This window comes from Leptodactylus fuscus, chromosome 7 (genome assembly GCF_031893055.1).
Source record: "Leptodactylus fuscus isolate aLepFus1 chromosome 7, aLepFus1.hap2, whole genome shotgun sequence".
NCBI classification, from domain to species: domain Eukaryota; kingdom Metazoa; phylum Chordata; class Amphibia; order Anura; family Leptodactylidae; genus Leptodactylus; species Leptodactylus fuscus.
The window spans coordinates 35,730,160-35,754,051 of NC_134271.1; the positions used below are offsets into that span (position 1 = coordinate 35,730,160).

Below are 23,892 nucleotides of genomic sequence, written 5' to 3' on the forward strand. Positions count from 1 at the left end.
GGGCCCGGTCTGTGAGGGCTTACAGTCTATGAGGGAAGGGGGATAGAGACAGAAGGAGAGGGGGGAGACTGTTCGGATGGTGGTGTGGTGACAGTAGTGTTATTGCGGGTTGTAGGCCTTCCTGAATATGTGGGCAGCACATGGGTGTCAGTCGTGTGCAACCAGCTTTAGACTGATGGGTGTGACAGGACAAACTCCTTTTAGATACTGTGGTGGATATAAACTGCTGTATCTAGCTTAGTCCTTAGGACAGGCTATCAATATTAGATCAGCAAGTGTACGACACCCAGGACCCCAGCAGATCACCAGTATAGACACAGCGCTTCTCTCTATATTGTTTACATACTGTGAGCTGCTCACTAGCTGTACAAGCTGTAGTAGTGAGTGTGGGTAGATTTCAAAGGGACAGCGCTGCAATACCGACACTCGCTGCTACAATTTGTACAACCTAATTACACAGACTGATGCAAACTGGACGGGGAGAAGTGATCTGAATGATCTACTGCAATCGTTTCTCCACCATTCGGCCGCACAGATTATTAGTAGCCTTGCTCTTATCACTCATGGTGACGTGCCGCCAATAGCCTACATCCTTTATCCTGCATAATAGATGCAATTGGCCGACCAGCCAATGTTCCCTTATTAATCTGCTGATCAGCAGAGTTCTCCACAGAAGCATTCCTAGGAGCACCACTTGCCGATAATAGTCCTGAACATCGGTAATATCTGCCTATATGTGTAATATACCCTTAAGATTGGCTGTTAAGAGCAACACAGTCAATCAGATGTCAGCTTTCATGTTGTGAACCATTCTGGAAATATAACACGTGAACTGTGATTGGTTGCTCTGGGCAACACGGACATTCTTGCTGTTGGATAGCTTTGATAAATGAGGGCAATTTGTGCATTGACCCAGCGGTATACGTCTGCTGGTTGTATCTGTAACAACTAGAAATGGCTGTGTATAAATCCAGCCTTCTAGAAGTCAGCTACATAACCTTTCCTGATGCAGTAAACACTTTACTGACATAAAACTGGAAAACCCCTTTAACCTTTGTTAACCTTGACTACGGCATGATATATTATTGTTCCTGAGTATAAACTCATTATATAAGAATGTATTCCGGAGCAGCTAATCACTCAAAGATTTTTTTTTTTGTGGTTTAGAGCTGAAGGAAGAAGATCCGCAGGTGGAGGATGATGGCGTTTTTGATGATCATTTATAACCAGAAAAGTAAGTAAAACTATTGACAAGGAAATCTAATGATATTAGTAGTAGATAATAGGGGAGTGTCATTGGAACGTAGGTTTATATTGATAATGGTTCTGAAAATAATATAATTATATTACTATGGATAAAATAAGAATGGTAAAGCTGGTACAACTTCCACATCCGCACACAGATTCACACCGCACACTGCACATATCTTATACATAGATATAGACCTATGCATACTGTACCTACTGTATCCACATGTCCTCATTAATACACTGTAAATGTAAATCAATATGTGGTGTGAAAACCCTTAAAGGTAACAGTATAGTTGGTAACATTTTTCTGTGATGTTGCAAAATACGTTAAAATATGTAACATACACAGCATTTTTATGTTTGTAGACTGTGTTGTCTATAAAAAACATCATTTTCTGCTGAAACGCTTTTTGTTTTATTGGGCGGTAACAAAAGCTTCTTTTACAAGTTCATAGCTGCCTATATTTATTGCACAGAACCTGTATTGCAAATAGCCCACCCTTGAATGCTATTTTTTATCCAAGGAATTTGTAATCCTTTGTGAGCTTATTTTTTTTTATTTTTTTTTTTAATAGAAAGCTTAGAATCCTCTGCAGGCATAATGTAGTTTAAAAAAAAACAAAACGTAAAAAAAACCTATAAGATGCTAGCAGCCTGCAGCCACCACTAGAGGGAGCTTAGCATCTTACTGCACACTGATTGCGCATTACACTGTGTAATAAAACAGCACACAGTGGCTTCTATAGTTTAAAATCGGTGGCCAAGATTTGCTATTGTGGTTCCAACTAGGCGTAAAGTTGGTGCAATGTGGCACATCTAAATTTTTCAATTTGCTAAGCATCTGGTGTGGGGTCTCTAAAAGGGGGTGTGACTTAAACACACCAAAATTGTGTCAAAAAATTCTGGCACAAAGTAACTTACAGTAAACTAAAGGGTGGTATAAAACCTTCATAAGTCTGCTTACTAATAATAGTCTTACTTTTATTAAATCATGTCTATGCTGCATATTTAGAGCTATACAGGGTGTCCGGAGAGTAAGTGCACAAAATGACAGGGAGGACTGTAGCCGGTATATGAAGCGTTTTTTATTAATGGACATGCGACCAAAAATGCACCATTGCGGTGGTTCAGGTAGACAGAGATGTCGGTTTTCTATCCCTCGCTGCGCCATGTGAAAGGAGAAACGAAGAAGAGAAGGCGCTTTAATGGGAAATCAGTTTAATCACTGTAACTTATTTACAAGAATTGTTCGAAGTGCTGCCACCTGTCTCGACGCAAGCAGTGCAACACCGGGAGATAGATTGACGCACCCGTTCACAGACTCCTGGCATAGCCCTCACTGCGACGAATGCAGCCTGGATGCGGTTCACGAGCTCTTTGCGGTTTGGCACAGGCGTTGTATACGCAACGCACTTGACATGTCCCCAGAAGAAAAAAATCAAGTGGGGTCAAATCCGGTGAGCGAGGGGGCCACAGCACAGGTCGGTCTACCTGCAGCGCCGTCATGGTGCATTTCCGGTCACATGTTCATTAATAAACACTTCATATACCGGCTACAGTCCTCCCTTTCATTTTGTGTACTTACTTTCCGGACACCAAATATATCAGAAAAATGGAGCTCAGACTTCTAGAAAGATATGTTAAGAAAATTATTAGCACCAAATTCACTTTCAAGGTTAATATCCCCATGCAATAAATGTTTCTTTCAGGTGACGTTAAAATTGTTGGTCATGATACCAACCATATTGTAATAACTCTTTAGGCATAGAACTATGAATGAAATAAGACTAGTGACGAGCATGGCTTCACTCACTGCATGCCGTCCATTGTACACAAGGAGGCTCAGTGACATGAATACATTTTGCTTTTGCAGCACTTCTAATGTTTCTGTCCTTTCTAGAAGTCACTAGGTGAATCTCACAGCATTAGACAGAATTGCTGTACAAAATGAGAATAGAGATAAGGACCTTCTCATCTGCTGTTACACTAAAGAAGGCGGACACTTTATATTGGTGCTATGCGACAATAATCTGTCTGGTGTACAGGGCTCAGATGCTTTATGTCATCTTCTTGATTTCGTCTGTATGAGTCACACATAGTAGATGGAGTTCAGAGGAAAACTTTATAATGTATATTGTAGGTACAGTACGTCCATCTCATCGTGGTGGTCATTGCACATTTTTCTGAGGCAAACCTAATCCTAATAGTTGTTAAAACCTGTACATGTGTTTTATATGGTCGCTAATGTTCTGTGTTGGTGCTTTACATTTATACTTGTTGTGTACCCAGAATGCATCAGCACAGCTCTATCACAACACAAATGTTTGTTACAGTAACACATTAATAGTATGTGCGAGTATTTGTGTTAAGAGATTATGTTAATGTTGCAGATTATAAGTATACATACTGTGTATGTATGTATGTATGTATGTATGTGTGTGTTTGTGTGTGTTTGTGTATATATATATATACCTGATGCAATAGTTTTTCTATCGTACCTGTTATAAATCAATTGACATTACATTGATGGCGCTTTCTCTATATTTTATACTTTAGGAAGCTGAAAATTTAAGTTGGACGTTCATTCAAGTCATTGCAGCAAGACATTCGCAAGGAGCTGTTGTCTTATCTGCTCATCGCTAAAGGAAATATCACAACTCTCCCAATGTACTCTGATTTATTATGGGACAGAAGACTCCAATGACACTCCAAAGTGTTTCAGATGAAATACAGATATTGCCAAAACCTGTATAAATATGAAAAGAGATGTACTTGTCAAATCACTCATATAATAAATGTACAGATCAGTTTAGTCTCAGTCCTTTCTTTTATCTAGTTTATCTTTATATATAAAAATACATTTGTGTTGCCTGTTCTTTATGCACGACCAAACAGCTGGACCAATGTGTACCAAATTTGGCACGTAAATAAATCAGGGACTTCTGAAGGTTTTCAGCTGTCTAGGACTCGCTGTTCTCAACGTATTCACAAATATGAGAAATGTGAACCCACGTGCTCCAGGATACCTACCCCTCCAAAGACCGCAACAGTGGCAGACCAACTGATTCCATGTATAGGCTGCTTTATTAAATGTCTCAAGATAACATGTTTTGGGGAATAAACATCAAATCCTTTCATCAGATCTGTGACGTATACACGTATATAGCACTACTGGATTTCACAACCACCCAATCATCTTTCATTCATGTCAGTAGCAAGCAAAGTTTTTAACCACAAACACACAAAGAAACAAAATAGAGCCCTGTGAAGCCGAGCAATTGTACTAGTGAGAGAGAACGTTTACTCCGCCAACATCATAGTCTGGTTTTTGCTATTCAGTTAGGCATTAACTGGCACAGTTTACCACCTCTATTAACCCATTACTTGATTATTATTTATTTTTAATTAATGTTTATCTGACTTCACATAAATCTCTAATAAAATGATGAATATAAAAAATAAAAGGAAAGGGAGAAAAATACCAGAACTGCTAATAAGACTTTCCCAGTAGGTGATTATATGGTATTAATTAAAGACAGTTAAAGACAGTAAAGTATTAAGCAGTTGCTGTTTTACCAACATTGATTATAAACATTAATATTAATCTGCAGATAATAAGCAGATTCTTCAGTAGCTTTAATCCTTTCCCGACATCCGCCATACTAGTACAGTTAAAGATGGTGGCCGCCATAGCTGCCGGGTGTCTGCTGTTTTATACAACAAACACCCAACGCTAATGACCGCGATCAGTGCCTGCACCAATCGCGGACATTAACCTTTCTGGCGCCTTGGTCAAAGCTGACTGAGGCGCCATTGTACTGGCATCACGTGGGCACCACCATTTTGCCAGGGATCACCAGCACCCAGGAGAAGCTCCAGAGCCGTGTCCCATTTTCATGACAGCCAGGAGCCATGTGAAGGTTCCCAGGCCTGTCTATACTTTATTTATATTGCAGGCTACTCTATGTAGCCTGCAATAGAAATGCCGGTATTTTGCAATGCACTCGCATTGTAATGCATTGCATTAGTGATCAGACCAGCCCTGCGATAAAAAAGAATATGAATAGGGATGAGCGAACACTTTTCGGATCAGCTGTTCCGACCAGCACGCTCCCATAGAAATGAATGGAAGCACCTGGCACGGCGACAGACCGCCGGCAAAGTGTACGTGCCAGGTGCTTCCATTCATTTCTATGGGAGCGTGCTCTTCGGAACGGCTGATCCGAACAGTGTTCGCTCATCTCTAAATATGAATATAGCTCTATTAAAAATGGATCAGTGGGTTAGGTAAAAAAAGATGAAATGCATCCTTTTTTCACTGATAAAAACTGATGCAAAACTGATGACACTCAGCCATCAAAAACTGAAAAATAGAACTAAATGGAAAGAAAATGGATGCAAAACGGCCAGTCAGAAATGTCATTGTCATCTACTAGAGGCCTTATCCAGGTTGCCAATTAAACTTTTACAATCTCTTAGGCTATGGAAGACGCCCGACCGCCCCATTATAGATAATGGGGTCCACCAAGCTCCGTGTGCACCTGAAGGGCTCGAAAAACAGAGAAGCGACACTAGTGTGAACCTATTAGGTGATGCTCTACCTATACAGATTGTGTAATTGGAAATAACTGAGCCCAGGAGATATGTTTATAAGCAGTCATGGAAGAAATCTGTTATCTGAACAATCATTTTGGGTGACCACTATTGCATGTCAATGCCAAGTATAAGGACACAAAAATACTTGACAATTGCCACTCGGCCGTAGTATTCTAATAGCTTCTTAAAAATTGATAGTTTATTAAAACATATTGTTAATGCAGAGCTATAGCTAGGCGTTCCTTCACTCAGGGGAAGTTTAGTTCACTACCCTTACTCTGTATCTAAATACAGAAATATGGCTAGTTGGTGCCCTCCTTGACAGGATTGCTGGAAAGGTCCTGTAGGAGGTATACATCACCCAGTTTATTGAGGTGGGTGAGATGAAGAATCTGGGAAAGTTGGGTTTCTTAGCAAATCTAGTTTGATGAGTGTTCTTTGTTGTGTTTCTTTGTTGCACCAGATTTTTTATAGAATGGCGGATAGGTTTGACAGTGGGACCTGCCCTTTCTTTTCCTCCTGTACTCATCGTATGGAAGACTTTGACTATACTGAGCTGTTGTAATTAATCAGGTATACAAGGTCCGGCACTCCCGGCAGACAGAGTCAGAGAGCCTGCACTTTGTGCTTGCTGTTAACACCCTGACCCATGAGATTGTGATTCAAGAAACTTATGTTTAAGTGAGGTTTCAATACAAAAAGACACAGGTATACGGACAAGTCTATGTCAATACACCATGACAGTTATTGAGTAAAAACATATAAATTTTATTATTGCAATTAAAACATGTACATATAAGACGCGAGTGACGTAGCAACAGTACAAACAAGAGTACGGCAAACACCAAAGTAGTATCCCAATTGTATCTCTTATTATATCATATATGGTATAGGTCACCAATAACATAGTGGTCCACTATTTACAATGATATTAAAATATATATACCACCAACAAGTATGGAGAAAATATCACGATCAGTGCATAATCTGTTCACATTATACATACACATAGCAAGACTGACCAAAAACAATGGAAGGTATATTGCACAATATGTGTGTAAGAATGGAAGGTATATTATACTATATGTGTGCACATTTATAGCTGAAAGCACTACAATGATAAAATGTTGTAAATATACAGTACATAGACATAGCCATGTATACATAGATAAAGGAATACCACATATGGGTTAAAGCTTACCCATATGGAGAAAACTACAGGTGAACACCGGCTCTCATCCGACGCGCGCGTTTTGGCACGCCTGCCTTCATCAGGTTGATACATGTTTTTTTTTTGGTATAGACACAAATTTAAATTTCAGACCTACTATTGGGATCACACTATGTGTATAAAACCTGTGAGGTTGCTCCCGTTTTTGAGTGCTAAGTTGTTTAAATCCCGTTTAAGTGAGGTAACCTGAATATATATTATATATATATAATTATATACTAATATATATTAGTCAGTGTCTAGAAAGTCAGGTTTGTGTTTTATTTGAATCTTATGCTCAAAGTGACAGCCTAACTTTGATGTAGCTTGTGACCCTGTGACCTAATACACAGATCTTGACAATTGTTACTAACTTTAGAACAGACTATTTATAAATGATTAGTATGTGTATATGAAACTTTGTAATGTATATTAAAAGAGAAATTGCTTCTTTCTTCTCTGATCAGGTGTTCCCTTACTCCCTTTTCCTTCGCTAAATTGACTTCCTCGCTGACAATTCTACCATATCTCTCATGACTACACGTCACATGACTCAGATTAGATCTATAGAAGTGTATGGAGAGGGGAAGTGGGAGGAGTGAACAGATGGGCAGAGAGAATACAGCATATATACAGTTTTCATGTCATGCTTGAGCTAAGTAGGAACTTTCTGTTATGTTGGCAACTTATGACCACTGTCACCCTGGTTCTCCATGTTTTCTTATACACATGTTTATTTCCTCTGTGTGTATTGCAACAGTACAAAAACGGAAAAAAAGGCAAATTGGACATAAACTCCAAAAATGGGCTGGACAGTATTGATGGCACCCTTTCAAAATTGTGGGTAAATAACTTTGTTTCAAGCATGTGATGCTCATTCAAACTAACATGTGTCAAGCAACAGGTGTGGGCAAAATAAAAATCACACCTGAAACCAGATATAAAAGAGAAGTTGATTCAGTCTTTGCATTGTGTGTCTGTGTGTGTCACACTAAACATGGAGAACAGAAAGAGTAGACGAGAACTGTTTGAGGGGTTGAGAACCAAAATTGTGAAAAATTATCAATAATCTCAAGGTTACAGGTCAATCTCCAGAGATCTTGATGTTCCTTTGTCCACTGTACCCAATATAATCAAGAAGTTTCCAACCCATGGCACTGTAGCTAATCTCCCTGGATGTGGGTGGAAGAGAAAAATTGATGTAAGGTTATATGGATGGTGGATAAGCAGCTCCAAACAAGTTCCAAAGAAATTCAAGCTGTGCTGCAGGCTCAGGGTGCATCAGTGTCAACATGACTTATCCATCGACATTTGAATGAAATGGAACACTATGGCATAGGAAGTCAAAGCCCTTTTGGAGAATGAGACCGTGTGGGGAAATAAGACCAAGATAGAGCATTTTGGTACTGCACATCATTCTACTATTTACCTAAAATGATGAGGCTTTTAAAAGAAAAGAATATAGTACAAACTGTCAAATATGTTGGAGGTTTAAAGATGTTTTGGGGTTGTTTTGCTGCCTCGTGCATTGGGTGCCCTTGACTGTGTGCAAGGCATCATGAAATCTGAAGATTACCAAAGGATTTTGGGTCTCAATGTAGGGCCTAGTGGCAGAAAGCTAGGTTTGCGTAATAGTTTATGAGTCTTCCAGAAGCACAATGACCCCAAACATACTTCAAAAAGCACCCAGAAATGGAGGAATACAAAGTACTGGAGAGTTCTGAAGTGGCCAGCAATGAGATTTAAATCCCATTGAATACCTGTGGAGAGATCTTAAAATTGCTGTTGGGAGAAGGCACCCTTTAAATATGAGAGATCGGGAGCAGTTTGTGAAAAAAGAGGGGATGTAAAATTCCATTTTAGTTTAAGAAGCTTCTTGATACTTATAGGAAGCGATTGATTTCAGTTATTTTTGTCCAAAGGATGTACAACGAAATATTAAGTTGAGAGTGGCAGTAATTTTGTGCAACCCATTTTTGAAGTTTTGTGGGAAATTACCGTATTTTTCGGACTATAAGACGCACTTTTTTTCCTCCCAATATGGGAGGAAAATGTGTGTGCGTCTTATAGTCCGAATGCAGCGTGCGTCATGTCTGTGCGAATCAAAAGGAGAGCAGCGCGGTGTCTGCCTGGTCTGCCCCTCCTTCCCTGTCTGTGTCGCGTCATTGCAGGAGCGAGATATGAGAGGCACGGAAATAGGGGCGGGCCAGACAGGTGAAGGAGGCGTGGTTTCAAGCTTGCTGAGAAAACCACACCTCCTTCACCCATCTGGCCCGCCCCTTTTTCTCTTCTTGCATAGCTTCACTGCAGGGTGTCTCTTTCCATCCATGGATGCCAAACCTGTGCACAAAGTGCATGATTCTGTTTATTTGACCTTTGCCCCGTCCCCCTGTGATGTAAGGGGCGGGATTACCAACAGTTTATTGTTTGTTTTATGCCTTTAAATACGTGAATGATTTTTAGATGTAATTTTTATACACTTGAAAAAGGACTTTTTTTGCATAACCTTAATAAAAGTACTTGACTGGACCAGCGCTGGTACCTCCAGTGTTTTTTTTTGGTATATCATATTGCCACTATTGGATCTTTGCGACGTGAGATTCGTACCACGTAGAGGTACCCAGCTGCTCAAAGAGACCGCCTTCCAGTAAGTTCATCACAACTGTACAAGATGAGAACCTTTACATTTTATCGGCTACATTTGATTGCCTTAACAATGCTATACCATTGGCACTTGGCGCTGTGTTTTTTTTCTTTTCGGTATTTCATCTCTTTCCATATATTCATGTTTTCCTACTTAAGACTATGGTCCTCAATAAGTTGTCTAGAACTCTTGCTAAATCTCTTCCTTCTGTTCCTTCTGCTGTCAGACCTGGCAATGAGGACAAGAATCCTGGTACATTTTCTACAGTAAATCTGCCCCATTGTTTACTTCCTGCACACGGCTAGTCAGGTCAAACAAAAGGCTGAGAAAGTGATGATCGCAGATCAAAGCTCCTCCTAGACAATATTAACTTGAAAATTGTGTTTAATCCAAAAGAATGATGGGATTGAAATGTTTAATTAAATATTCTAAAATTACAATTAAACAGTTATTCCAGCCAAAATATTACATTGAAGTAATAGCTAATCACTTAATGGACAAAAGCGTATATTCTTTAGCTTTTTGCTGCCTTGTATTCTGTTTCCCCAGCCTGCTATTTCTTATTCCTACATGCCACCAAAAATGGGCTAATAACAGAGACAAAACATGGAACTGAATGGAATAAAACAAAAATTCCACTCATATATTAATATAATACCTCGGTTAAAAACACCAATATCATCTACAAGTGATAAATACATAATAGATACAAAGGAGGGGAAGGACTAGTCTCCCAATACTGGAAATTCCACCACAAATGGACTAACATGTGACTTTTCTATATTTATTTATTGCATTATTCTACTTCTACACTCTTTTGGATATTACCCCCTTACATGTACCCCATTTATGGTGAAATTTCCAGTTCTGGGACTCTAGACCTCCCCCTCCATTCTGTAATATATATATACAGTATATATATATATATATATATATATATATATATATATATATATATTTATATATACAGTCCTATGAAAAAGTTTGGGCACCCCTATTAATCTTAATCATTTTTAGTTCTAAATATTTTGGTGTTTATAACAGCCATTTCAGTTTGATATATCTAATAACTGATGGACACAGTAATATTTCAGGATTGAAATGAGGTTTATTGTACTAACAGAAAATGTGCAATATGCATTAAACCAAAATTTGACCGGTGCAAAAGTATGGGCACCTCAACAGAAAAGTGACATTAATATTTAGTACATCCTCCTTTTGCAAAGATAACAGCCTCTAGTCGCTTCCTGTAGCTTTTAATCAGTTCCTGGATCCTGGATAAAGGTATTTTGGACAAACAATTCAAGTTCAGTTAAGTTAGATGGTCGCCGAGCATGGACAGCCCGCTTCAAATCATCCCACAGATGTTCAATGATATTCAGGTCTGGGGACTGGGATGGCCATTCCAGAACATTGTAATTGTTCCTCTGCATGAATGCCTGAGGATTTGGAGCGGTGTTTTGGATCATTGTCTTGCTGAAATATCCATCCCCGGCGTAACTTCAACTTCGTCACTGATTCTTGAACATTATTCTCAAGAATCTGCTGATACTGAGTGGAATCCATGCGACCCTCAACTTTAACAAGATTCCCGATGCCGGCATTGGCCACACAGCCCCAAAGCATGATGGAACCTCCACCAAATTTTACAGTGGGTAGCATGTGTTTTTCTTGGAATGCTGTTTCTTTTTGGACGCCATGCATAACGCCTTTTTTTTATAACCAAACAACTCAATTTTTGTTTCCAAAATGAAGCTGCCTTGTCCAAATGTGCTTTTTCATACCTCAGGCAACTCTATTTGTGGCGTACGTGCAGAAACGGCTTCTTTCTCATCACTCTCCCATACAGCTTCTATTTGTGCAAAGTGCGCTGTATAGTTGACCGATGCACAGTGACACCATCTGCAGCAAGATGATGCTGCAGCTCTTTGGAGGTGGTCTGTGGATTGTCCTTGACTGTTCTCACCATTCTTCTTCTCTGCCTTTCTGATATTTTTCTTGGCCTGCCACTTCTGGGCTTAACAAGAACTGTCCCTGTGGTCTTCCATTTCCTTACTATGTTCCTCACAGTGGAAACTGACAGGTTAAATCTCTGAGACGACTTTTTGTATCCTTCCCCTGAACAACTATGTTGAACAATCTTTGTTTTCAGATCATTTGAGAGTTGTTTTGAGTAGCCCATGATGCCACTCTTCAGAGGAGATTCAAATAGGAGATCAACTTGCAATTGGCCACCTTAAATACCTTTTCTTATGATTGGATACATCTGGCTATGAAGTTCAAAGCTCACTGAGGTTACAAAACCAATTTTGTGCTTCAGTAAGTCAGTAAAAAGTAGTTAGGGGAATTCAAATCAATAAAATGATAAGGGTGCCCATACTTTTGCACCGGTCAAATTTTGGTTTAATGCATATTGCACATTTTCTGTTAGTACAATAAACCTCATTTCAATCCTGAAATATTACTGTGTCCATCAGTTATTAGATATATCAAACTGAAATGGCTGTTGCAAACACCAAAATATTTAGAACAAAAAATGATTAAGATTAATAGGGGTGCCCAAACTTTTTCATAGGACTGTATATATATATATATATATATATATATATATATATATATATATATATATATATATATATATAACTTGTGGATGATATTGGTGTACTTAACCGAGGTATTTGAATAAATTTGTATTATTTCACTACTAGTAGATTGCTCGCGGCTTCGCTCGCGAAAAATATGTTAAATTGTTGGTTTTGCTAAAGTAAAATTTTCAGTGTCACACTGAAATTGACATTCTCAGAGCTACACTAAATCTTTTTTTCCACTTTAAATTTTTATTATTTTGGAATTTCACAATTTTTTTTATTTTTACTAATTTGACATTTTCATTGATTTTAAATGTTCAATACATATTATGTAGTATAAACTATTAATTCTTTTTCTTGAACTATTTTTTAATCAAAAATTTAAATTTATGCCCCTTACACAAACAATTTTAACAACATAGTGCAGCCCTTCCCCCTCCCTCCAGTGTAATCTATAGGTAGTTCACGGACCAAAGAGTAACATTGCTTTACAGTTATACAACTCTCTATTGTGGTGCTGTTTGGTACACAATGTTTCTGGTTTTACCTTCAGGTGCATACCTGTATATGAAAAGATTTTGGGGTTACCTACTCTAGAGCAAGCAACGTACAACTGTCCGTGTGAGAAACACAGGCTCTCCAAATTAATGCCGGCTACTTTAAGTGATTGACCTTGTGCTTTGTTTATAGTCATAGCAAATGCAAGTCGGATTGGGAAGGGCATGTCGCTTGGTATCAAAGGAATACGCGGAATGAAAACATTTGCTCCCTAGTAGAGATGAGCGAACAGTGTTCTATCGAACTCATGTTCGATCGGATATTAGGCTGTTCGGCATGTTCGAATCGAATCGAACACCGCGTGGTAAAGTGCGCCATTACTCGATTCCCCTCCCACCTTCCCTGGCGCCTTTTTTGCTCCAATAACAGCGCAGGGTAGGTGGGACAGGAACTACGACACCGGTGACGTTGAAAAAAGTAGGCAAAACCCATTGGCTGCCGAAAACATGTGACCTCTAATTTAAAAGAACAGCGACGCCCAGCTTCGCGTCATTCTGAGCTTGCAATTCACCGAGGACGGAGGTTTCCGTCCAGCTAGCTAGGGCTTAGATTCTGGGTAGGCAGGGACAGGCTAGGATAGGAAGGAGAAGACAACCAACAGCTCTTGTAAGAGCTAAATTCCAGGGAGAAGCTTGTCAGTGTAACGTGGCACTGACGGGCTCAATCGCCGCAACCCAGCTTTCCCAGGATCCTGAATGGAATACACTGTCAGTGTATTCCCGTATACCCGATATATACCCCGATACCCGTTCCAACGGTGTGCCCCCCCACCTTCACCCCAGAAATACCCTGCAAGTCCCCTAGCAATAGAATTGGGGCTATATACACCCACAATTTTTACTACTGGTATACAGTGCCATTGTCTGACTGGGAATTCAAAGAATATATTGGGAATACAAATACCCTCATTTCTTGCTACTGCCATATAGTGCCAGTTTCTGACTGGTAATTCAAAGAATATATTGGGGTTACGTGCACCCACAATTTTTACTACTGGTATACAGTGCCATTGTCTGACTGGGAATTCAAAGAATATATTGGGAATACAAATACCCTCATTTCTTGCTACTGCCATATAGTGCCAGTGTCTGACTGGGAATTCAAAGAATATATTGGGGTTACGTGCACCCACAATTTTTACTACTGGTATACAGTGCCATTGTCTGACTGGGAATTCAAAGAATATATTGGGAATACAAATACCCTCATTTCTTGCTACTGCCATATAGTGCCAGTGTCTGACTGGGAATTCAAAGAATATATTGGGGTTACGTGCACCCACAATTTTTACTACTGGTATACAGTGCCATTGTCTGACTGGGAATTCAAAGAATATATTGGGAATACAAATACCCTCATTTCTTGCTACTGCCATATAGTGCCAGTGTCTGACTGGGAATTCAAAGAATATATTGGGGTTACGTGCACCCACAATTTTTACTACTGGTATACAGTGCCATTGTCTGACTGGGAATTCAAAGAATATATTGGGAATACAAATACCCTCATTTCTTGCTACTGCCATATAGTGCCAGTGTCTGACTGGGAATTCAAAGAATATATTGGGGTTACGTGCACCCACAATTTTTACTACTGGTATACAGTGCCATTGTCTGACTGGGAATTCAAAGAATATATTGGGAATACAAATACCCTCATTTCTTGCTACTGCCATATAGTGCCAGTGTCTGACTGGTAATTCAAAGAATATATTGGGGTTACGTGCACCCACAATTTTTACTACTGGTATACAGTGCCATTGTCTGACTGGGAATTCAAAGAATATATTGGGAATACAAATACCCTCATTTCTTGCTACTGCCATATAGTGCCAGTGTCTGACTGGGAATTCAAAGAATATATTGGGGTTACGTGCACCCACAATTTTTACTACTGGTATACAGTGCCATTGTCTGACTGGGAATTCAAAGAATATATTGGGAATACAAATACCCTCATTTCTTGCTACTGCCATATAGTGCCAGTGTCTGACTGGGAATTCAAAGAATATATTGGGGTTACGTGCACCCACAATTTTTACTACTGGTATACAGTGCCAATTTCTAACTAGGAATTCAAAATGCGCAAGGCTCCCGGAAAGGGACGTGGACGAGGCCGTGGGCGAGGTCGGGGGAATGGTTCTGGGGAGCAAGGTAGCAGTGAAGCCACAGGGCGTCCCGTGCCTACTCCTGTGGGGCAGCAAGCATTGCGCCACTCCACAGTGCCAGGGTTGCTTGCCACATTAACTAAACTGCAGGGTACAAACCTTAGTAGGCCCGAGAACTAGGAACAGGTCTTGCAATGGCTGTCAGAGAACGCTTACAGCACATTGTCCAGCAGCCAGTCAGACTCTGCCTCCTCTCCTCCTATTACCCAACAGTCTTGTCTTCCTTCCTCCCAAAATTCCGAAGCTTTACAGAACAATAACCCAAACTGTCCCTGCTCCCCAGAGCTGTTCTCCGCTCCTTTCATTGTCCCTCAACCTGCCTCTCCACGTCACGATTCCACGAACCTAACAGAGGAGCATCTGTGTCCAGATGCTCAAACACTAGAGTCTCCTCCATCTCCGTTCGATTTGGTGGTGGATGACCAGCAACCCACCCTCATCGACGATGATGTGACGCAGTTGCCGTCAGGGCATCCAGTTGACTGGCGCATTGTGCGGGAGGAGGAGATGAGACAGGAGTTGGAAGAGGAAGTGGTGGATGATGAGGACACTGACCCGACCTGGACAGGGGGGATGTCAAGCGGGGAAAGTAGTGTGGATGTTGAGGCAGGTGCAGCACCAAAAAGGGTAGCTAGAGGCAGAGGCAGAGGTCAGCAGCTTAGGCGAAGCCAGGCCACACCCGGAATCTCCCAAGATGTTCCAGTTCGTACCCAGCCCCGAAAAACTCCCACCTCGAGGGCACGTTTCTCGAAGGTGTGGAGTTTTTTCAAGGAATGCGCCGAGGACAGATATAGTGTTGTCTGCACAATTTGCCTCTCGAAATTGATTAGGGGCTCTGAGAAGAGCAACCTGTCCACCACTTCAATGCGCCGTCATTTGGAATCCAAGCACTGGAATCAGTGGCAGGCAGCAACGGCAGGACAAAGGCCGCCTGCCGTTCACGCCACTGCCACTGCCTCTGCCTCTGCCACTGCCACTGCTGACTGTGCTGGCGATGCACTCCAGAGGACGAGCCAGGACACCACTTCATCTGCCTCCGCCACTTTGTTGACTTCTACCTCATCCTCCCCTGGTCCTGTCTTATCTCCTTCTCCTGCACCATCAAAGGCACCATCAGGCGTTTCTTTACAACAACCCACCATCTCTCAGACATTGGAGCGGCGGCAGAAATACACTGCTAACCACCCACACGCGCAAGCCTTGAACGCCAACATCGCTAAACTGCTGGCCCAGGAGATGTTGGCGTTCCGGCTTGTTGAAACTCCCGCCTTCCTGGACCTGATGGCAACTGCGGCACCTCGCTATGCCGTCCCTAGCCGTCACTACTTCTCCCGGTGTGCCGTCCCCGCCTTGCACCAGCACGTGTCACTCAACATCAGGCGGGCCCTTAGTTCCGCGCTTTGCACAAAGGTCCACTTGACCACCGACGCGTGGACAAGTGCATGCGGACAGGGACGCTACATTTCACTGATGGCACACTGGGTGAATGTAGTTGAGGCTGGGACTGCTTCCCAAACTGGCCCGGTGTACCTCGTCTCCCCGCCTAACATTCCTGGCAGGGACACGAGAAGAACACCCCCCTCCTCCTCCTCCTCTACCGCCTCCTCCTCCGCCACCGCCTCCTCCTCCGCCACCGCCTCCTCCTCCGCTGTTAGATTGACCCCAGCTACGAGTTGGAAACGTTGCAGCACTGGCGTTGGTAGACGTCAGCAGGCTGTGCTGAAGCTGATCAGCTTGGGGGACAGACAGCACACTGCCTCCGAGGTGAGGGATGCCCTCCTCGATGAGACGGCAATATGGTTTGAGCCGCTGCACCTGGGCCCAGGCATGGTCGTTTGTGATAACGGCCGGAACCTGGTAGCAGCTCTGGAGCTTGCCGGACTCCAACATGTTCCATGCCTGGCCCACGTCTTCAACCTAGTGGTGCAACGTTTCCTAAAGAGCTACCCCAATGTTCCAGAGCTACTGGTGAAAGTGCGGCGCATGTGCGCCCACTTTCGCAAGTCGACAGTAGCCGCTGCTAGCTTAAAATCTCTCCAGCAACGCCTGCATGTGCCACAACACCGGCTTTTGTGCGACGTCCCCACACGCTGGAACTCAACGTTTCAGATGTTGAATAGAGTGGTTGAGCAGCAGAGACCTTTGATGGAATACCAGCTACAAAACCCTAGGGTGCCACAAAGTCAGCTGCCTCAGTTTCACATCCATGAGTGGCCATGGATGAGAGACCTTTGTGACATCCTACGGGTCTTTGAGGAGTCCACAAGGAGGGTGAGCTCTGAGGATGCGATGGTGAGCCTTACAATCCCGCTCTTGTGTGTTCTGAGAGAATCCCTGATTGACATCAGGGATAACTCAGATCACACAGAGGAGTTAGGGATAGCATCCGATCCGTCACAGCTGGAGAGTAGGTCCACACATCTGTCCGCTTCACTGCGTTTAATGGAGGAGGAGGAGGAGGAGGAGGAGGAGGAAGAAGAGTTGTCCGATGATGTGATGGTGATACAGGAGGCTTCCGGGCAACTTCGAATCGTCCCATTGTTGCAGCGCGGATGGGTAGACATGGAGGATGAGGAGGAAATGGAGATTGAACTTTCCGGTGGGGCCAGAGGAGTCATGCCAACTAACACTGTGGCAGACATGGCTGAGTTCATGTTGGGGTGCTTTACAACCGACAAGCGTATTGTCAAAATCATGGAGGACAACCAGTACTGGATCTTTGCTATCCTTGACCCCCGGTATAAAAACAACATCTCGTCTTTTATTCCGGTAGAGGGGAGGGCCAATCGCATCAATGCTTGCCACAGGCAATTGGTGCAGAATATGATGGAGATGTTTCCAGCATGTGACAGTGGCGGCAGGGAGGGCAGTTCCTCCAGTAGGCAACCAAGTTCTCACCGGTCCACACAAACGAGGGGCACACTGTCTAAGGTCTGGGACACCTTGATGGCACCCCCTCGCCAAAGTGCCGCCACGGAGGGTCCTAGTGTCACCAGGCGTGAGAAGTATAGGCGCATGTTGCGGGAATACCTTTCCGACCACAGCCCTGTCCTCTCCGACCCCTCTGCGCCCTACACGTATTGGGTGTCGAAGTTGGACCTGTGGCTTGAACTTGCCCTATATGCCTTGGAGGTGCTGTCCTGTCCTGCCGCCAGCGTCCTATCTGAGAGGGTGTTCAGTGCAGCCGGTGGCATCATCACTGACAAGCGCACCCGTCTGTCAGCTGAGAGTGCCGACCGGCTCACTTTGATAAAAATGAACCACCACTGGGTAGAGCCGTCATTTTTGTGCCCACCTGTGTAAAGCACCCCAACATGAAACTCCATGTCTGTACTCAACCTCTCCAATTCCTCCGCATCCTCATACTCATCCACCATAAGCGTTGCACAATTCTGCTAATACTAGGCTCCCTCCAACATGATTTCCCCCAACTCTGCTGGTTAGAGGCTCCCTCCACCCTGATTTCCACCAACTCTGCTGGTTAGAGGCTCCCTCCACCCTGCTTTCCCACAACTCTGCTGGTTAGAGGCTCCTTCCACCATGAATTTGCCCAAACTGGGCTGTTTAGAGGCTCCCTCCACCATGAATTGGTCCAAACTGGGCTGGTTAGAGGCTCCCTCCACCATTAATTGGTCCAAACTGGGCTGGTTAGAGGCTCCCTCCACCATGAATTTCCCAAAACTTGGCTGTTTAGAGGCTCCCTCCACCATTAATTGGTCCAAACTGGGCTGGTTAGAGGCTCCCTCCACCATGAATTGGTCCAAACTGGGCTGGTTAGAGGCTCCCTCCACCATTAATTGGTCCAAACTGGGCTGGTTAGAGGCTCCCTCCACCATTAATTGGTCCAAACTGGGCTGGTTAGAGGCTCCCTCCACCATGAATTTGCCCAAACTGGGCTGGTTAGAGGCTCCCTCCACCATGAATTTGCCCAAACTGGGCTGTTTAGAGGCTCCCTCCACCATGAATTGGTCCAAACTGGGTTTTTTAGAGGCTCCCTCCACCATGAATTGGTCCAAACTGGGCTGGTTAGAGGCTCCCTCCACCATGAATTTCCCAAAACTTGGCTGTTTAGAGGCTCCCTTCACCATGAATTGGTCCAAACTGGGCTGGTTAGAGGCTCCCTCCACCATTAATTGGTCCAAACTGGGCTGGTTAGAGGCTCCCTCCACCATGAATTTGCCCAAACTGGGCTGTTTAGAGGCTCCCTCCACCATGAATTTGCCCAAACTGGGCTGGTTAGAGGCTCCCTCCACCATGAATTGGTCCAAACGGGTTTTTAGAGGCTCCCTTCACCATGAATTGGTCCAAACTTGGCTGTTTAGAGGCTCCCTCCACCATGAATTGGTCCAAACTGGGGTGGTTAGAGGCTCCCTCCACCATTAATTGGTCCAAACTGGGCTGGTTAGAGGCTCCCTCCACCATTAATTGGTCCAAACTGGGCTGGTTAGAGGCTCCCTCCACCATGAATTGGTCCAAACTGGGGTTTTTAGAGGCTCCCTCCACCATGAATTGGTCCAAACTTGGCTGTTTAGAGGCTCCCTCCACCATTAATTGGTCCAAACTGGGCTGGTTAGAGGCTCCCTCCACCATGAATTGGTCCAAACTGGGTTTTTTAGAGGCTCCCTCCACCATGAATTTGCCCAAACTGGGCTGTTTAGAGGCTCCCTCCACCATGAATTGGTCCAAACTGGGTTTTTTAGAGGCTCCCTCCACCATGAATTGGTCCAAACTGGGCTGGTTAGAGGCTCCCTCCACCATGAATTGGTCCAAACTGGGGTGGTTAGAGGCTCCCTCCACCATTAATTGGTCCAAACTGGGCTGGTTAGAGGCTCCCTCCACCATTAATTGGTCCAAACTGGGCTGGTTAGAGGCTCCCTCCACCATGAATTTGCCCAAACTGGGCTGGTTAGAGGCTCCCTCCACCATGAATTGGTCCAAACTGGGGTGGTTAGAGGCTCCCTCCACCATTAATTGGTCCAAACTGGGCTGGTTAGAGGCTCCCTCCACCATTAATTGGTCCAAACTGGGCTGGTTAGAGGCTCCCTCCACCATTAATTGGTCCAAACTGGGCTGGTTAGAGGCTCCCTCCACCATGAATTTGCCCAAACTGGGCTGTTTAGAGGCTCCCTCCACCATGAATTTGCCCAAACTGGGCTGGTTAGAGGCTCCCTCCACCATGAATTGGTCCAAACTGGGGTGGTTAGAGGCTCCCTCCACCATTAATTGGTCCAAACTGGGCTGGTTAGAGGCTCCCTCCACCATTAATTGGTCCAAACTGGGCTGGTTAGAGGCTCCCTCCACCATGAATTTGCCCAAACTGGGCTGTTTAGAGGCTCCCTCCACCATGAATTTGCCCAAACTGGGCTGGTTAGAGGCTCCCTCCACCATGAATTGGTCCAAACTGGGGTTTTTAGAGGCTCCCTCCACCATGAATTGGTCCAAACTGGGGTTTTTAGAGGCTCCCTCCACCATGAATTGGTCCAAACTGGGGTGGTTAGAGGCTCCCTCCACCATTAATTGGTCCAAACTGGGCTGGTTAGAGGCTCCCTCCACCATTAATTGGTCCAAACTGGGCTGGTTAGAGGCTCCCTCCACCATGAATTTGCCCAAACTGGGCTGTTTAGAGGCTCCCTCCACCATGAATTTGCCCAAACTGGGCTGGTTAGAGGCTCCCTCCACCATGAATTGGTCCAAACTGGGGTTTTTAGAGGCTCCCTCCACCATGAATTGGTCCAAACTGGGGTGGTTAGAGGCTCCCTCCACCATTAATTGGTCCAAACTGGGCTGGTTAGAGGCTCCCTCCACCATGAATTGGTCCAAACTGGGGTTTTTAGAGGCTCCCTCCACCATGAATTGGTCCAAACTTGGCTGTTTAGAGGCTCCCTCCACCATTAATTGGTCCAAACTGGGCTGGTTAGAGGCTCCCTCCACCATGAATTGGTCCAAACTGGGTTTTTTAGAGGCTCCCTCCACCATGAATTTGCCCAAACTGGGCTGTTTAGAGGCTCCCTCCACCATGAATTGGTCCAAACTGGGTTTTTTAGAGGCTCCCTCCACCATGAATTGGTCCAAACTGGGCTGGTTAGAGGCTCCCTCCACCATTAATTGGTCCAAACTGGGCTGGTTAGAGGCTCCCTCCACCATGAATTGGTCCAAACTGGGTTTTTTAGAGGCTCCCTCCACCATGAATTTGCCCAAACTGGGCTGTTTAGAGGCTCCCTCCACCATGAATTGGTCCAAACTGGGTTTTTTAGAGGCTCCCTCCACCATGAATTGGTCCAAACTGGGCTGGTTAGAGGCTCCCTCCACCATGAATTGGTCCAAACTGGGGTGGTTAGAGGCTCCCTCCACCATTAATTGGTCCAAACTGGGCTGGTTAGAGGCTCCCTCCACCATTAATTGGTCCAAACTGGGCTGGTTAGAGGCTCCCTCCACCATGAATTTGCCCAAACTGGGCTGGTTAGAGGCTCCCTCCACCATGAATTGGTCCAAACTGGGTTTTTTAGAGGCTCCCTCCACCATGAATTTGCCCAAACTGGGCTGGTTAGAGGCTCCCTCCACCATGAATTGGTCCAAACTGGGGTTTTTAGAGGCTCCCTCCACCATGAATTTGCCCAAACTCTGCTGGTTAGAGGCTCAATCCACCCTGATTTTCAAAACAAATGTTGGTGCCAACCTCAACTTACTACAAGGGCCAAATTCACTGCTGGTGACAAGCTCTCCTCACTGCAAGTGCCAAATACACATGTTTCAAGGTGTTTTCCTACTGTCAGAGAGGTGGTATTGAGTGTGTAAAGTGTGTAGTTGTTAGGCTGTGATGTTGGGGTAATAGAGGGTCTTTGGTGTGTTAGATGCCCCCAGACATGCTTCCCCTGCTGTCCCAGTGTCATTCCAGAGGTGTTGGCATCATTTCCTGGGGTGTCATAGTGGACTTGGTGACCCTCCAGACACGGATTTGGGTTTCCCCCTTAACGAGTATCTGTTCCCCATAGACTATAATGGGGTTCGAAACCCGTTCGAACACACGAACATTGACCGGCTGTTCGAATCGAATTTCGAACCTCGAACATTTTAGTGTTCGCTCATCTCTACTCCCTAGGGCTGGGGACACACGGACCGGAAACACCGTAATTTCCCCCCCACAGGAAAAATCAAAGCGTTTTACAGTTCTTTCAAAGTGGATGGGATTCATGCGAATATCGTGCCCACCTTGCGGAAAATATTTGCAGCGTGGACATGCTACAATTTCCAAAACTGTCGCAGTTTTGAAAATCGCAGCATGTCAATTATATCTACGGAAACGCCGGTGGCTTTACTGTAGATATAATTGTAAAGAGAAAGTCTGTGGAGGAAAACTTCATGAACTTTCTGTTCAAAGCTCTGCAGGAAGAACCATGATGCGTTCACGCCCGTTGGGTCTTAGCCTAAGGCTGCATTCACATGGAGAAAAATGGACCCCATTAAAGTCAATGGGAGGCTTTTTTTTCAGTGCTGAATCTGACGCGGATTCCACACCCAATTCAGCGCCATTTTCCTCTGTATAAATGTACCCTTAGAGTTTCCCATAGAAATAGTGGCATCAATAACATTAGGCATGAAGACTCTTAATGCACAATTTTGTGCCGTTATACTTTTTTTTTTTTTTTTAATGCAGATTGTGAGCCCCATATAGGGATCACAATGTACATTTTTTCTTCCTATCAGTATGTCTTTGTAGAATGGAAGGAAATACACACAAACACAGGGAGAACATACAAACTCCTTACAGATGTTGATCCTGGCGGGGGATTCGAACCCAGGACTCCAGCACTGCAAGGATAACTGCTGAGCCACCGTGTTGCCCCTTCTGTTACATATTTTTGGTAGGTCAAGGGTCTGAAGCAAAATTATTGTGGCTCCTATTTATAAAGTGAGTGTATGCGGTGGCATTCTAGGAGGCTCCAAAGAATTCAGGGACTCCAATGGATATATTATGGCTTGTTCACTCTCCATGAGTGAATCGATGGACATGTATGGTGTTGCTAGACCAGGCAGCCCCATTGCATATGTCGTATACAGTCATTTTCAGAACGTTCATCCTTTTGTTCAGAAGTTTCCGTATTCCTTTGCTTCAGCCTGCCTTATCCAGTTCTTGTGAAGACAACATTCCCGTTGCTCTGATGTCTCAGCTACCTTAGGGCCTGTTCACTGATAAGAGATGTAATGGGATGAATTACTGTATTACTGTATTACTATACAGAGCCGCCCTCACAGTATTACTATGACCTGAAGGAGCCGCCTCACAGGCAGACTTGTGGAGTTGCCCATAGCAACCAATCAGAGCTCAGCTTTCGCTTTACCTCAGCAGCTTCAGTGATGAAAGCTCCTGTATAGTACACATTTCACATTTCCCCATTATATGTATAGGGCCTAACTTCGGGGGCCCAAATTTTATGATGGGGGGACACTAGAAAGATGTAATGTGCGCAGTATTCTGCTCCTGTGCGTGGAGAGAGGGTGTGCCAAATTTCACCCAAATCAGGCGAGAACTGTGGATTTGTATAGAGCAGACGACTACAGGATTGGAGTTTTATAGATAGATAGATAGATAGATAGACAGATAGATAGACAGACAGACAGACAGACAGACAGACAGACAGACAGACAGACAGACAGACAGATAGATAGATAGATAGATAGATAGATAGATAGATAGATAGACAGATAGTTAGATATGTCTGGAATTTTTGTTTGAGCTTTTTGTTGCTTACATTGTTAGCCAGCCTGTAGTATCTTCTTGTTCTCCATCTTTTATTCCAGTATTGACTCCCCTGGTTAGCGGGTCAGTAGCAGATGGGCAGTCAGTGTCGGTCAAAGGTGCCAAGTGTAAATCAGAAGG

At 43.9% G+C, this 23,892-nt stretch overlaps 1 protein-coding gene across 1 annotated transcript in view; it reads left to right on the top strand.

Annotated features, from left to right (window-relative positions):
* The window catches only part of RASGRP2 (RAS guanyl releasing protein 2), a 132,269-nt gene extending 128,206 nt beyond the window's left edge, over positions 1-4,063 (top strand). The window contains exons 16-17 of the mRNA XM_075281797.1: positions 1,168-1,234; positions 3,808-4,063. Of these exons, the coding sequence (XP_075137898.1) occupies positions 1,168-1,226 (59 nt within the window). The 3' untranslated portion in view covers positions 1,227-1,234; positions 3,808-4,063. The remainder of the gene's footprint in view (positions 1-1,167; positions 1,235-3,807) is intronic.
* Positions 4,064-23,892: the final 19,829 nt, after the last annotated feature.